The sequence below is a fragment of the Homalodisca vitripennis genome, chromosome X (genome assembly GCF_021130785.1).
Source record: "Homalodisca vitripennis isolate AUS2020 chromosome X, UT_GWSS_2.1, whole genome shotgun sequence".
Lineage (NCBI taxonomy): Eukaryota > Metazoa > Arthropoda > Insecta > Hemiptera > Cicadellidae > Homalodisca > Homalodisca vitripennis.
Genome location: NC_060215.1, coordinates 113597968 through 113612299, shown reverse-complemented (window position 1 = coordinate 113612299; position 14332 = coordinate 113597968). Strand labels below are relative to the sequence as shown.

Below are 14332 nucleotides of genomic sequence, written 5' to 3'. Positions count from 1 at the left end.
CATTAAGCAGGTGGTTGAGTCTATTTACTTTGCCAGATAGCCCCTCTTATGTTTTGGTGCAGCACTGTCAGGCAGTGGTTTTCCCCTGCTGGTGTATGACCTAAAAAAGATTCTCTTTGTTGGCAATAATTGGTGAGCCCTGGGCAGTTGGATTGTCAGAGCTCGCTGGTGGTCTCGTTGTAGAAGGGGAGTATGGGGAGTGGAGAGTTTTGTTGTGACTTTTGTAGGATGTATGGAGAAATTTAAGTTTATTTTCTTGTAATTATCAATGTTAGTTATGAAGAATTCCTCATATGTTGCATTTTCCTAGTTTCAGTGCTGTCACCGGTGGGCCTTTACACCCTGTTAAAGGACTAGTGTTTGTAAGAGGTGATCTGCTGGGCGGGTTTTGACTAGGGTGGAGTTGGGGCTGACTCTTATTTCCTAGTGAAACTGTTGTATGTTTTTTACAGTTTTTCCTGTATTTAGATGCCCTGAGAGAAGCACTAAAAATGGTTTTAGTCTTGATGTTAGGCAGTGAAGATTCAGCTTCTGCAGTCGAGTTCTTATACAATGTAGTCCTGGTTTTGGTCATTGGAAGCTCAGTGTTTTTATCGCAGATTTGACTAACTTCTGCGGTCGAGTTACGGTGAGTCCTGGTCTTGGTCATTGGAAGTTCAGTGTTTTTATCGCAGATTTGACTAACTTCTGCGGTCGAGTTACGGTGAGTCCTGGTCTTGGTCATTGGAAGTTCAGTGTTTTTAATCGCAGATTTGGCTGACTTCTGCGGTCGAGTTACGGTGAGTCCTGGTTTTGGTCAGTGGAAGTTCAGTGTTTTTATCGCAGATTTGGCTGACTTCTGCGGTCGAGTTGAGGTGAGTCCTGGTTTTGGTCAGTGGAAGTTCAGTGTTTTTATCGCAGATTTGGCTGACTTCTGCGGTCGAGTTGAGGTGAGTCCTGTTTTGGTCAGTGGAAGTTCAGTGTTTTTATCGCAGATTTGGCTGACTTCTGCGGTCGAGTTGTCATAAGATGTCGCATGAATACAGGTTTTGTGTGAATATGTAAAGTCAGCTGATGCTCCAATTGATCCTGGCGAACCTTTAGCTCAGCTAATTGGGAGCAGGATTGACGAGGGATTGACTCATACTGTTTGTGTCAATAGAGAGGGTTTGTGTTTCTGAGTCTCTAACTAAGGGTTTGTTAAGATTGACGTCACTAATATATGAGTTTTTTGGCTGGTTTATAAGGGTCTGTAAACGAGCCATTTCTTTTTTCATAATTATGAATAATCCGTTCTTTCTCAGTGTCTTGATCTACGTATAAAAGTTCGAGTTCATTACGTAATTCCTTTTCTTTCAAGAGCTGCAGTTCAAGTTGCCTTATGGTATCACCCAAAGAAATGGTTCTATCTATAACGCTTCTTTTTCTTCTCCAGTTCTTCAATCTGAGCTTCGAAATTCATCTTGACAAAATCGGTTGATTCAGTAATAGTTTAGCTAGTTCAGAGTTTTTTAAGGTAATTTCAAACAAGTCCTGCTTAAGCTCTTACTATTTTCAGCAAGGAGAGCGGAACCTACCTCTGCTGCCAAAGTAAGTGACGTTTCAAGGTCAGTGTCCACAAATGTTTTTAATAGTTTTAATTTTATTCTCAACATATTCAACTGTGTCTGGACTGTGAGGTGGGGCCACAATCAATGGTCAGTACACTGCTGTCTAAGTGTATCCTGCTGGTTACTTGAGGTACTGTGGTCTACTTGTTCCATTGAGTGATTATTATCTATACAATTAAAAGCTTGCTCTGCTTCTATTAGAGCTTTGTTAAAAATTTTTATTCCTAAAATTGTCCGGTTGTGAGATGCCAAAACTATGAAGATGTTCAGAGTAGGAAAAAAGGCTAGATTCCTTTACTTCTGAAGTTGTATTTTTCGCCAAAAATGATATTTTGAACTTTAATGGTTTATTTTCTTTTCTGATAACTTGAAAGATTTTAGCTGGCCAGTGTCTATATCCTTTTATTTTTGCAAAAACAATATCTCCTAACTTAAAATTTGTACTTGTCATATTTGTAGTTTTTGAGAAATTCACCATCAAAGATTTTAACTAGCCGCTATTTTGAATTTTGTTCAGTAAAAATTTTAAATTTTTTTAAAAATTGACAATCTTTACTAGATTAGCATATGTTGAAAAGTTTAACTTTGTACCTTTAATGGTTGTTTAGAAAAAAAATTTAATGTAATAAACACAAACAGACGGACAGACGGAAAACGATGCATTTTAGGACATACATTTATAGGAACTTTTTGGTTCGTTTTGACCTCAGGAACAACCTCCTGAAGTTTGTTGGTGTATTTCAGTTACACCCTGTATATATATATATATATATATATATATATATATATATGTGTGTGTGTGTGTATATAGCCTATATAATGTTGTCCTTCAATATTGTATCAACCTTTTTAAAATATATAAAATTTTTGATTGATTAAAAAAATTGGTTATTGAACACTATTGATTAGTTTGTTTATTTTATCGATACTAATTCAAAATTAAACCGAACAGGAAAATAAAATAGATCATTTATAATTTTAAACTATATTTTGACTTTTAAAATAACTTATTTTCAAAATCCAATAATAATACATTGATGATAAATTATAGTGTTAAAATCACTCATGATCAAACACTACCAACTTTATATTTATTAGTTGTGTTAAAAAAGTATCAAAGTTACCTTAGCCTACACAATTTTTGTGCAATAGATCTTTTCTTATTAAAAAATTACTCTGATTAGACTAGATTTTTATTAATGAAGAAGAATTATTCAGTAGATAGACACATGTTAAATCTATGGTTGATTACTACATTGAAAACTCATGACAACCAATATTTTAATCTTTTTCATTGCGCGAAGCCTTTCGATAAAAGTGATTAGGCACAGATCAACGAAAAAATCATATGTAAGTTTTTTAACTGTGGTTTAAAAGAATGTTTAAAATGAATAATTTTTTGACAGTAAATACAGAGTGTATCAAACGACAGATACAAAGTGATACATTCAACAAACCTGGGATTTGAGATGTGTTGCGATGTCTTGTAAGAGAAGATTGACAGGGCAGTAGTCTTTGTGGTCAAACTCCACGGTGCCGTCTGGGCGTTCCTTGCCACTCTCACAGTATGTGTAGATAGACCTGCAGAAGATAACTCTTGTCAACATTCTCCTCCTTGGCATAATACTAACTAAAGGAAATTTTGGCAACTTTGTGATCAGGTCCAAATACAAACAGTTGAAGATAACAATGTGAACATTTTACGTTCTGAACCTCTGAAGATATATAGTGACAGACATATGTATAACACCAGAAATACAGAAAATGTATCCATAGATGTTTATAGACTAAACAAAACTATTAATAGTCACACAGTAATCACTATGAAAGTTTACAACCTTTTAAGACCACTTATCTTAAAATATAGGTATAATGAATTTAAACACAAATTTTATTCCTGGCTTTTAATAAATCCATTTCATTCATTAAAATAATTTTTTGACTGTGGAACTGTTAGTTTCTAGACATAACCCATTTAGTTTAATGATTAAATTTTAAATGTTAATGTCATATGTTTTTTATTCATACAGATTATATTAGAAAATTTATCAATGTTAATGCATGTTTTTCTGTTATCAATGTTAATTCTGTTATTGTAATTCTGAGGCTGTGTTTTACTTGTTGTTGTTATTTATTTATTTGTTATATACCTGTTTTAATTTGTTATTTATTTATTTATATTTTTAAATAATTTAAATTATGGTATGACTGTTTTGGCAACTTCATGTTTTGAGTAGGCTACTACATTTTCCTTATCTGGACTTATGCTAGTTTTCATATTTTATACATGACTTGTGTCGATGCTTGTCTAAGCTTTATAACAATAAAGGCATTCTTATTCAATTATAACTTAAAGATACTGTATATTTTTTATTAAGTGTAAATTTAAAGCTACTGAATTAAACATACAACAGACACATACTGTTCAAATTTTACATTTTTATCTTTAGCTGTTTATATTTTGGCCAGATTACATATAATTACATGGATTACCTACTATAATTTCACTTGGAGTGATAACAAAATTACTTTCTGCATTTTCTGTGTTCATGAAAGTTACCCTAAAGGGCTATAAATTTAACATAACAAAATATGTTCAAAACAAAAATCAATTGCACCACCTTAAATTCAATTATTTTCCAAGTAATTAAAGATATACCTGCGGTCGGGACCCAGATGGGACACCACCACATCACCCAGCCTCACGTGTTGGTTCCAATCTGTGTAGTGGGGCACCCCGCCACCAACTCCCACCAGGAAAACATACTCTACCTGCTGGAATGTACCTGAAACAGTGTAACCAGTGTTATCTAACTTAACCTATACAGCTATACAAACCTACATGTGTAACATTGACTAACAACTGCAACAATCACAAAAGTCTTACTCATAAAAGTTTAATCACATATTGTTATAAAATATATATCTACTGCTTTGTGACAATTTCGTTTTTACATGTGCTCTTTTACAATTTTTCAGAATGGATACAGTTAATTTTATAAAAATGACAATGTTTTAAGGTCTGTATAATTAAATCCATATAATCCTTTTCTTTAACACTTTGCGTGCAAGCCCCAAATTATATGATTCTTTATTATAATGCAAGGTGTTTTTAGTGAACAGTGAATTTTTTAGTGAATTTTCAAACAGCCATAAGTAAAAAAATTATTAACCATAAATACAAATATTCTTGAATACCTGTATTTTCCCTGTTTTCTTCTTATGATATTTAATTTTAGAATTTTGTTAAAAATTAAATTGTTAAGAATTAATTATTAAAAATAAAGTTTTTACCACACGTTTTGAAGGAAATATACAGTTTACTAATGTTTTACTGCAACCTGAACTAAACATATTTACAACAACAAACAAGATGCATTTCACAATACACTTACAGCGAAAGTGACCTCTTTAAAAAAGTGCAGTATTATTAGTGTTTTAAACTAACAAATATTCACAACTATACTTACATCATTGTAACTAACAACTGTAAGTCTGTTCCATAAGTATATAACAACAATTGCTTACCAGGAACTTAATAAAGTATATGAAATTTATAAAACATAAAAATCATAACCTCTCATAGAAGTCAAGAGAATTGATCAATTTTCATGACATAATTTTAATTCAAATAAACTCAAAAAATTCTCACTAATAATTTGAAGATAAATACACTCTGAATGCATATCATTAATAATTTAAGTTATTGAGCCTGACAAACGTAAGTGGCTTAACACACATCACTTGCATCCAAATAGATAAACTTCCACATCACACAGCGTTGGCACACAGCTACAACATTGTCAGCACTGACCCACAGTAATAAAGCCAGTTACTGTACTGCTAGTGACACGGCAAAAAGGTTACCACTTACAATGGTATTTCACCTTCTGATGACACTGGCAGCTGCTGATCTGATCTGACAGATTTAATATTTTGACAAGTACATATTTGAAATATTCTCTTGCCTAGAGAAGACAGCCAAATCTCCATTCAATACTGCAAATTGTTTATATTTTCACCGAACCAGAGAAGACAGATAAATCTTCATTTAACACTGTAAATTCATATCTACCATCTGACCAGTTTATTTTAACAACCAGAAAGAGAAGCAGACAAACTCATTGAAATTGATTTTCTATATATTTTAAAAGCCTGACCTCAATAACTAGACTTGGATCTAGAGATCATCGACTAGTAGAACCATCAATTTGCCCATAAAAATTTCCATGCAAAATGTGTAAATTTAAATGAAAAACCACTTTTAAACATATCTTCCTATGAAAGTGAGGCCTGGGTCTGCAATGACTGTACTTCTTTCAGCAAGACAGTTTCAAGCAAGGAAGACATTTTTGTATCCAGTACTATTCCAGATGTTTCAGTGCTATATTGAGTTGCAGGACCATCCAATAATCTTAAAACAGAAAAAATAACGGCTTTTTAACATACTTGGAAAAAAGTCTAACTTATAATGAGTTCACAGATGAAGAAAACAAGCTTAAAATGTTTTTACTTGTTTGCCCCTTGGCTTGTATATATTTTAGCATAATTTCGGTGAAACCCCAATGATCAGCAAACTAGGGGTAATAAAGGTACAAGGCTAAATCAAATATAAACAGTAATTTTGCAATTTTTCTTAGAATGCAAGTTCTAACTACATAATGCCGTTTGGTTTATGATGAGTGGGGGAACCATTCTGGTTAGTGTTCAGTTCGTCATTGCCGTCAGTACACCCATGACCGAGCAAGAAATCCTTTCGTCTGTTGCGCAGCGGATTATCATAAAGTTTTTAACCAATGAAAGAATTAAACCATCTGAAATTTTAACTTGTTTGGGGACAGTACACTGTCTCAGAATCGTGTGTTTACGTAGGCAAGAGAATTTAAGGGTGGGCGAGAACGGGTTGAAAACACAAATAATGATAGACGCCCAAGGACAAGCCTTACAGATGACAATATTTGTGCCGTTTGAGAGCTCATTGAACAAGATCACTGGTTAACTGTGGAAGAAATTTCATCAGAAGTGCGTATCAGCTATGTAAGTGTTCAATCCATACTCACTGATGAGCTCGGTTTCAAAAAAATTAGTGCTCGGTGAGTTCCGAGGTTGTTGACCAAAAACCAAAAACATGTTAGATCGGAGATTACTGGAAAGAAGGCTTTGGGATCAATTTCAGCAAGAAGGGGGGGGGGGCATTTTAAAGCACATTGTTACATGCGATGAGACGTGTGTACACCACTACACTCCTAAGTCAAAAATGGCAAGTAAGGAATGGCGTAGAAAAGATGAAGGTTGCCTTGTGAAAGCCAAAACTTGTCTCTCTGCTGGAAAAGTGCTTGCAATGATTTTTGTAGACTATAGGTACTATAAGGGAATTTTATTTGTCGATTTTCTGCATGATCAACATACAGTGTATACGGCTTACTACTGTCAGTTGTTGCAGTCGACGAAAGCCGCCTATTGAAACAAAAGAAGAGGCATGCTCATCAGAGATGTCATGAAGGCCACACATCACGGCTTTGACAAGTGAAATACTGGAAGAAATAGGTTGGAAAACCCTTGAGCACCCTCCTCATAGACCTGACAAGTCTCCGCATGACTACTTTTTGTTCGGGGCGTATGAAGGAACCACTGAGAGGAAAACGATTTGAGAGCAATAAAGAAGTCAAGGAGTACGTACACAGTTGGTTTACAAATCGCCCTCAAACTTTCTATGACCAGAGAATACTGAAACTTCCAAATCAGTGGCAAAAGTGTGTAGATCATCCAAGAGATTATATTGAAAAATGTTAAAAAGAATAATGTGTATAAGGTTCTCAAGTAAAGGTAAAAAAATAAATTACCATTTATATTTGATTTACCCTGGTATATACAGTATTATATTTATACATTAACGGATTTTGGATATTATCGGGGTATGGTATCTTTCAAAATATACTGCACGTTGAAGACTAGGATTTTTTCAGGGAATTTTGCAGTAGTATAAAGTTTTCCTTACAACTTGTATGTTGGAAGACATCCAACATTGTAATGACATCACTTTTACTTCATTTTCATCCGGTATACGATGTTTCCAATTGGTGCTGCAAGTGCACAGCATTCTCATGAACTAATACATTTCTGTTGGTTTTTGTTGCTGTAATTTGTTTCCTTATATCAGCCCTTACATCAATTTCTCTCTATGTCATTACTGAATACGTCTATTTTTCTGATTTGAAGTTATCTCTGAGTTAGAGAATGATGATGATTCTAATACTGACGAAAATATACACTATGATGATCATGGCGTTCTTCCAGCACTGGAAAACGTAACAATGACAGTGATGATATAGAAAATAGTTGGTGGTGATGATGATGGATTTGACATCAGTTGGTACTTTATGAAGGACTTCATTTGCTTTACACACTGTTAAGTGAGAAATTACCTAACACATGTAAACGCGTCAATTATTACATCCTGAGAATGCCATTAATCAAAGCACCCTTCGGAAACATTGCAGATCGTCTAAAAATTAAGTAAAGAGATGTCATTAACAATGTCGGATGCTATCCGACATATTGGTGAAACGGCAAAATGGTAATGTTGAACAATGTCCGACATACGAGTTACAAGTGTTAAAAAGCCATGAAAATCCACTAGCAAGCAAGTTTGTTATATTATAGCCAAATACATAACTGACACTTAATACCTTCTTGCCACTTTCTGTATATAATAAAAATAAGTACTTTTTAATCACATTTTACAAATTTAAAAAACCCTCAAAGGGTTAAATACATTAAATATCAGGCTTGTAATTAACAGTACTCAGTGTTGCACTATCAATTCATATCAAATTTAAAATTATAAAAAAAGATATCTGTATTTTAATAATGATATCCTTGAAACAATGAAAAAATTACTTTGGAAATAGAAATTGCGTTTATAAAGATAAATACAGTAGAACCTAGAAAGTAATACCTAGCAGTCTAGTGGTGGTGTTTCCCGCTGCAGTCATAGCTTCCCTAGTGTGGCCCACAGTTGGCAGCTTGGTACAGACTATACGATGAGCTCCCATGTTGCCCAGTGTGTAAACGTTAGACTCCCCTGAAACATCATAGCAACACACATTGCAATAAAAATACACATTGTGTCAACAATCAGTAAAAATATACCAAATATTACAAAGTCTAATTAATCTACCCAAACAATGACTATTCAATCTACTCATAATGGTTAGTAAATATACCACCCAATTTATGGAATTTGTACACTGTATATTATCTTATTGAAGATACATTTCCAAACTGTATTATAATTGCAACAATTATTTTGATCATTCATAACATGTATTTATAATTTCTTTGAATAGTGTAATGATATCAAACAATGGTGTATCCAGGATTCGACTTAGAGAGGAGCCCAAATCCATCATTTATCATTGGGCTGGAAGGAAGAGTAATTTAATCCCTGCCATGTTTATTACCTTGAGAAACAGTGAATTAATTAGATTAAACAAATGTTTTTTCTACATTGTTATATTATCACACTTTGTTTAATGTATGTTATTATCTACTATGTAGCAATAACATAACCCGAACCATACCATATTGACTTTCTCTACTCCAAGAGGTGGACTTGAAAACTGAGTGAAAACCCCCAAACATGGTTCCTGCAAGTCTAACAGAAATTTCTAGACTTTGTCTTGAACGCATTCTAGACAATATCAACTAATTACAACAGTATAATACAATATTTCTGTATTCATAACAAGTTACTTAATACTACTGCTACAAAACTAGAATTTCTTGAAATATACAGGGTGGGGCAGGGAAGTATCCCTAACTTTGAAGGTAAATAAAAAAAAAACGAAAAGTGTTAGAACAAAACTTTATTGTGGCACCAAAAGGGTACAGATGGAAGTTAATTCTTACTTTGTTTTAAACAATACATCATTCAAGTGATGTCCCTCATTGTCAACACACTGATCTAGTCTGGTTCTGAAGTTCTGCATAACTCTGCGAAGCATTTGTTGTGGAATGGGGGCAACTTCAACGCGAATTGCATCCCTCAAGTCTTGTAGGGTTCTGGGTCGATGTTTAAACACTTCACTCTTGAGGTATCCCCATAAAAAGTAATCACATGGAGTTAAATCCGGCGAGCGCGCAGGCCATGGAATGTCACCATACCGGGAGATTAATCGCCCGGGGAACATTTCCCTCAAAACAGCCATCGAATGTCTAGCAGTATGGGCTGTGGCATCATCCTGCTGAAACCACACTACTCCAAAATTATTCTGTTGCAATTGTGGTGCAAGAAATTGTTGGAGCATGTTTACATACCGCTCGGAATTGATGGTAACACAACGATTGTCCTCCTCGAAGAAATAAGGCCCAATTATGCCTTCACTGCTGATTGCACACCAAACTTTTTCACTGTGTAGAGGCCTCTCATGAACTACCCTAGGGTTTGCACCACTCCAATAACGCATATTCTGCTTATTAACAACTCCAGAAATGTGGAAGTGCGCTTCGTCACTAAACAAAACTCGTGCATCATGAGGCAAGTCAGCAATTAAAGTTTCACATGCCCGTACTCGTTGTTGCCAGTCCCGTTGTGTGAGTTCTTGAACGATGACCATCTTGTATGGATGGAAGAGGAGTTCTTCGTGGAGAATACGACGCACAGTGCGATTAGACAATGCAAGGGCGGATGCATGCTTGCGGGCAGAACGCTTAGGAGACTGCAAGATCGATCTTCTGACACGGTCAATGTTTTCTGGAGTTGGGACAGTTCTCCGAGCCCCAACTCTCTTTTTAACTACACTACCACATGCACGGAAGTTTTCCACCCACAACAAAATGGATTTTCGGTCAGGAACAGGGTTGCGAGGGGGAATCCGATAACGAGTTCGCAGCGCAAGCTGCACTGCAACAATAGACTTATTCTGAGAAAAATACGTCTCGACAGCAAAAGCGCGTTGCTCATTCGACCAAGCCATGTCTACAACTGACAGCGCTACTATCGGAAAATTCCGTGGCCACAGCGTCATTCGAACCTACCTACCCCCACTCCTCCAACATGTCCCCACTACTCACAATGCCACCTCGAAAGTAGGGATGTTTCCCTGCCCCACCCTGTACATTCAATAAAATAGATGAATAATGTGAATCAGATACTGTTTAAAATCAGTTGATTTTTATCACTAAAATAATTTCAGTTTTAAAGTATTTTAAATTATTAAAGCTAGTATTAACATTTTGTGTTTTAAAACGATTCCTGTACTTGGTTGAACATTTTCTTACTATTAGCATTTAAAATTAATGATCTTATAATAAAAAAGGAAGTACAATGTTGTTTTTATTATTATTATGCATACATAAAAATAGTATTAGATGACTTTTAAATCACCAAAATGTGCATGTTAATTTACATTAAAATTTATGATTGTTATAATGCACTAGTTGTTGTATTTGAGTTTAATTGGTAATATATTAAAACTAAAATTTCAAAAAATATGCGACATTTTTTTTTAAATTGTGTGTATATTCAATTTTCCAAAAAAACATTCATAATAAAATAATCATGAACTGCATCTAATCAAAATATTACTAATTTATTCCAGTGTAAACATTATTCAAGAACTTATTTGCTACCATTAAGTACATAATATATCTAAATAGCTGTTTCAGTAATTTCTAAAAAGTGTTGCCATCACAGAAACCAAGCAACTTATACAGATGTAATATTTTTTTATTTGGCCTAGTCATACACTGAACTAATTATTACACTTATAATATTAGTGTTTAGGTGAAGGACATTCTGTATAATAACACTTTATTGAAATCATTTAATTTTTGTAACAAATATGCTATTTTAGAGTATAACATTCAAACAAAATAAATATTTCCAAGAATGCAATCTGAACTTCAACCACACAACCGTACGCTACATTTGGTGAATGGTGAAAATCAGTCTTGATGGTTTGGCTATGGCCAATCTTTACAATAGAGGCACACAGGGAAGGACATTGTCCAATGCCCTTTTTTAACTGGGGGTGTCCTAAAACATTCACTGAAAACCACGATTCAGTTTTCTACCACCAAAAAAATTTCTCCTACCTGTGTATTGGAGAGAAACTAAAAATTTAAATTATATGAAATTAATCACATAGTAAGAAAATTATCAGATCTTACAAAAATGCCACACAGCCCCATCACCTTGTAATATTTATTACACTGAAACCCAAACACAGTATAGACTTCAATGAATGTGTGAAACAAGTGAAAGCAAACCAGTATGTTGACATTGCACGAGTAAACATTTCTTAAAAGAAGCTTATTTGGAAATTCAAGGACATACACTAAAACTTATAAATAGGGTGTATCCTAAAGAAAATTATAAATTAGTGGTATTATTGGTGCAATACAACGTAGCAGTGTCCACATGAAGTGCTGTAAAAAAACTGACAAAGCTCAAAAATAACCATAAAGTTTCTCTTATTTACAAAAAAGTAAATAATTTAATACTAATTGGGATAATTTCAACCACTTAAATGTGTTTATGGTCACCGAATTAAATTGGAGTGAATTTGCAGCTAAAATTTTCTACGATGGCCACTCTTATTGAAGAAAAATCTCTCGGAAATGAAAAAAATCTAAGGAGATTTTAAGCTTTGCCACTTGGGTGCAGAACAAACAATATAGACGACAACACAGGTAACAAAAACACAATAAGTAGCGTACTAAAGAAGCAGCCAGCGGTGACAGGAGCGCAGTACAGCCTTACCGAATCCTGAGAACCTTACTGAGCCCTTACATTTACCGGCAGATCTTCCGTGGGCTGAGTGGAGAGATGAGCTTGATGCTGAACTTGGGATTCCTATGGACAATCACAACTCTGCCAAATACTCTCAGAATCTATACTGGGTTGTGCTTAGAGTAAATCTATGGTTGTTGCTTCCTCAGTTGATCGGATTGTCGAAATCATCCACCTAACCACTTTCTTTACACTCCATTATTTAAAGAACTTAATAAAAACTGTAACAATAAAATATCTCCAAACAAAATGCTGGATTTATAACCCATATTTTAAAAAAATGATAAAACTTTGCCAGGATCTAATCAACTCAAATAATTTTTGACCAATACAAATAAAAGTTGTTCTACACAATAAAATTTGTCCATAACATGGAGCCTTCCACTGTTCAGTAGTCACAGTTCAATAGATATCTGAAATAGTGTAGATTTGGAAAAGGAAGAAGCTACATAATATGGCCACATTATTCATTATGCTGTTGTGGATGCAATGGTAAAACCAAGCAGTGTAGAGCTATTTTATGGCAAAACTGGTCAAATACCTATGTTCTTGACCCAAGCGAACCACAGAAATGGGAATTATGATCTGTGTAATTTTTTTTAATACGACTGTTTCATAAGATGTGCTGTCTCAAAATATAAGGTCTTTAACTAAAAATGGAAAGTCAAAGGTACTCCTTAAAAGTAACATCTTAAGTACGATAAGTGGCGATTTTTTCCAAATGTTCTCTGCCTCAATACTTCAGATGACAGACAAATTCTTGCAACTATGATTGAGATATATCCATGTAGAAAGTATTGAAAGAGAAATGCTCTGAATCAACTACTAATACTAAGCAGATAAAATTTACACTGATTCAGCGTTAAAACAAAAATATGAAGATTGCCCATGAATCGATGAAATCTTGTTCTGTCACAATAAAACATATATCCCCTTTTGTAGAGTAATACCAAAAAGTCTGGTTTTGTGAGAGGTTATAAATTAATGTTTGGATACTTTAAGTCTTCACATTTTAGAATCCAAGGGGGTAACATCAACACAACGAATCCGATAAATCAGACTTAATATTTAGCCACAGATACCTGTAGTTGTGTGTACCTTAGCCATTTAATAAATAATGTAGTAATTTTAGAGTTTGTTTCCTAAGATAAATTAAGTGTACAACTTATATTGAGCTTTAATGATAGAATGAAATTCCCCTTAATGTAAGGAACTGAGAGAAAACATTATGAACTAATATAACATTATTTTAGGTATTTACACTATCATATCCTCAGTCACACACACACACAAAATCCATACCACTTGCAAAATAAAAAAAGTATACAAAGACTGACACTGTTTTCTTTAGGAAACTAGTAATTTTGTACTTGTCTTACAATGATAAACTATTTTCCCAATTCTGATGAAAAAAGTATAACCTTACAGAGTAAATGCATAAATGTGTTGTTTGTAAAATCTAAACATAACAGATTCAGTTCCCTACATTTTTTCTTTATTGACTCATGAGACTAACTATAACCAGAGAATAACACAGTCTGACTAAAAGAGAGATCTTCCTCTTTTATTTCTTCAACTGAGAAGGCAACCACAACCAAAAAGCTACACAGTCACCATCACCACTAAGAGGCACCACGTATGACTGACAGAAAGACGGATGAACTTACAGGAAGCTGCAGAAAGCTGAAACAGACAAGGATAAATACCTTACCAAACTTAGTGGTCCTTACAATTCTTGTAGTTAGGTATAGTGAAGTGTTCTTGCTGGATGGAGGCACTTCTGTCGAACGGAATCATCAGGAACATAACAAAATCAGTTTGTTATTTAAATAAAAGTGCTGATTATGAAGCCTGCAGTATACATTAAGTCTTCTATCATATCTTTACATCAAATTTATGATACATCATACACCTGAACCTCAAGCATCATTTAATCACTATATTGAAA

General features: G+C 34.2%; 2 protein-coding genes across 5 annotated transcripts in view; both read right to left on the bottom strand.

Moving 5' to 3' along the window:
- LOC124369572 (unconventional myosin-Ib-like) overlaps positions 1-724 on the bottom strand; it is a 94791-nt gene extending 94067 nt beyond the window's left edge. Inside the window, 1 exon segment of the mRNA XM_046827600.1 lies at positions 611-724. Within this exon segment, the coding sequence (XP_046683556.1) occupies positions 611-724 (114 nt within the window).
- A 2298-nt stretch (positions 725-3022) lies between these two features.
- LOC124369800 overlaps positions 3023-14332 on the bottom strand; it is a 41943-nt gene continuing 30633 nt past the window's right edge. For 2 of the 4 annotated variants that reach the window (XM_046827902.1, XM_046827903.1), the window contains 4 exons: positions 14096-14164; positions 8548-8673; positions 4249-4375; positions 3023-3170 (listed from right to left, as the gene is read on the bottom strand). In XM_046827902.1, the coding sequence (XP_046683858.1) occupies positions 3038-3170; positions 4249-4375; positions 8548-8673; positions 14096-14164 (455 nt within the window). In that variant the 3' untranslated portion in view covers positions 3023-3037. The remainder of the gene's footprint in view (positions 3171-4248; positions 4376-8547; positions 8674-14095; positions 14165-14332) is intronic. The other 2 variants (XM_046827904.1, XM_046827905.1) reach the window with 1 other exon arrangement.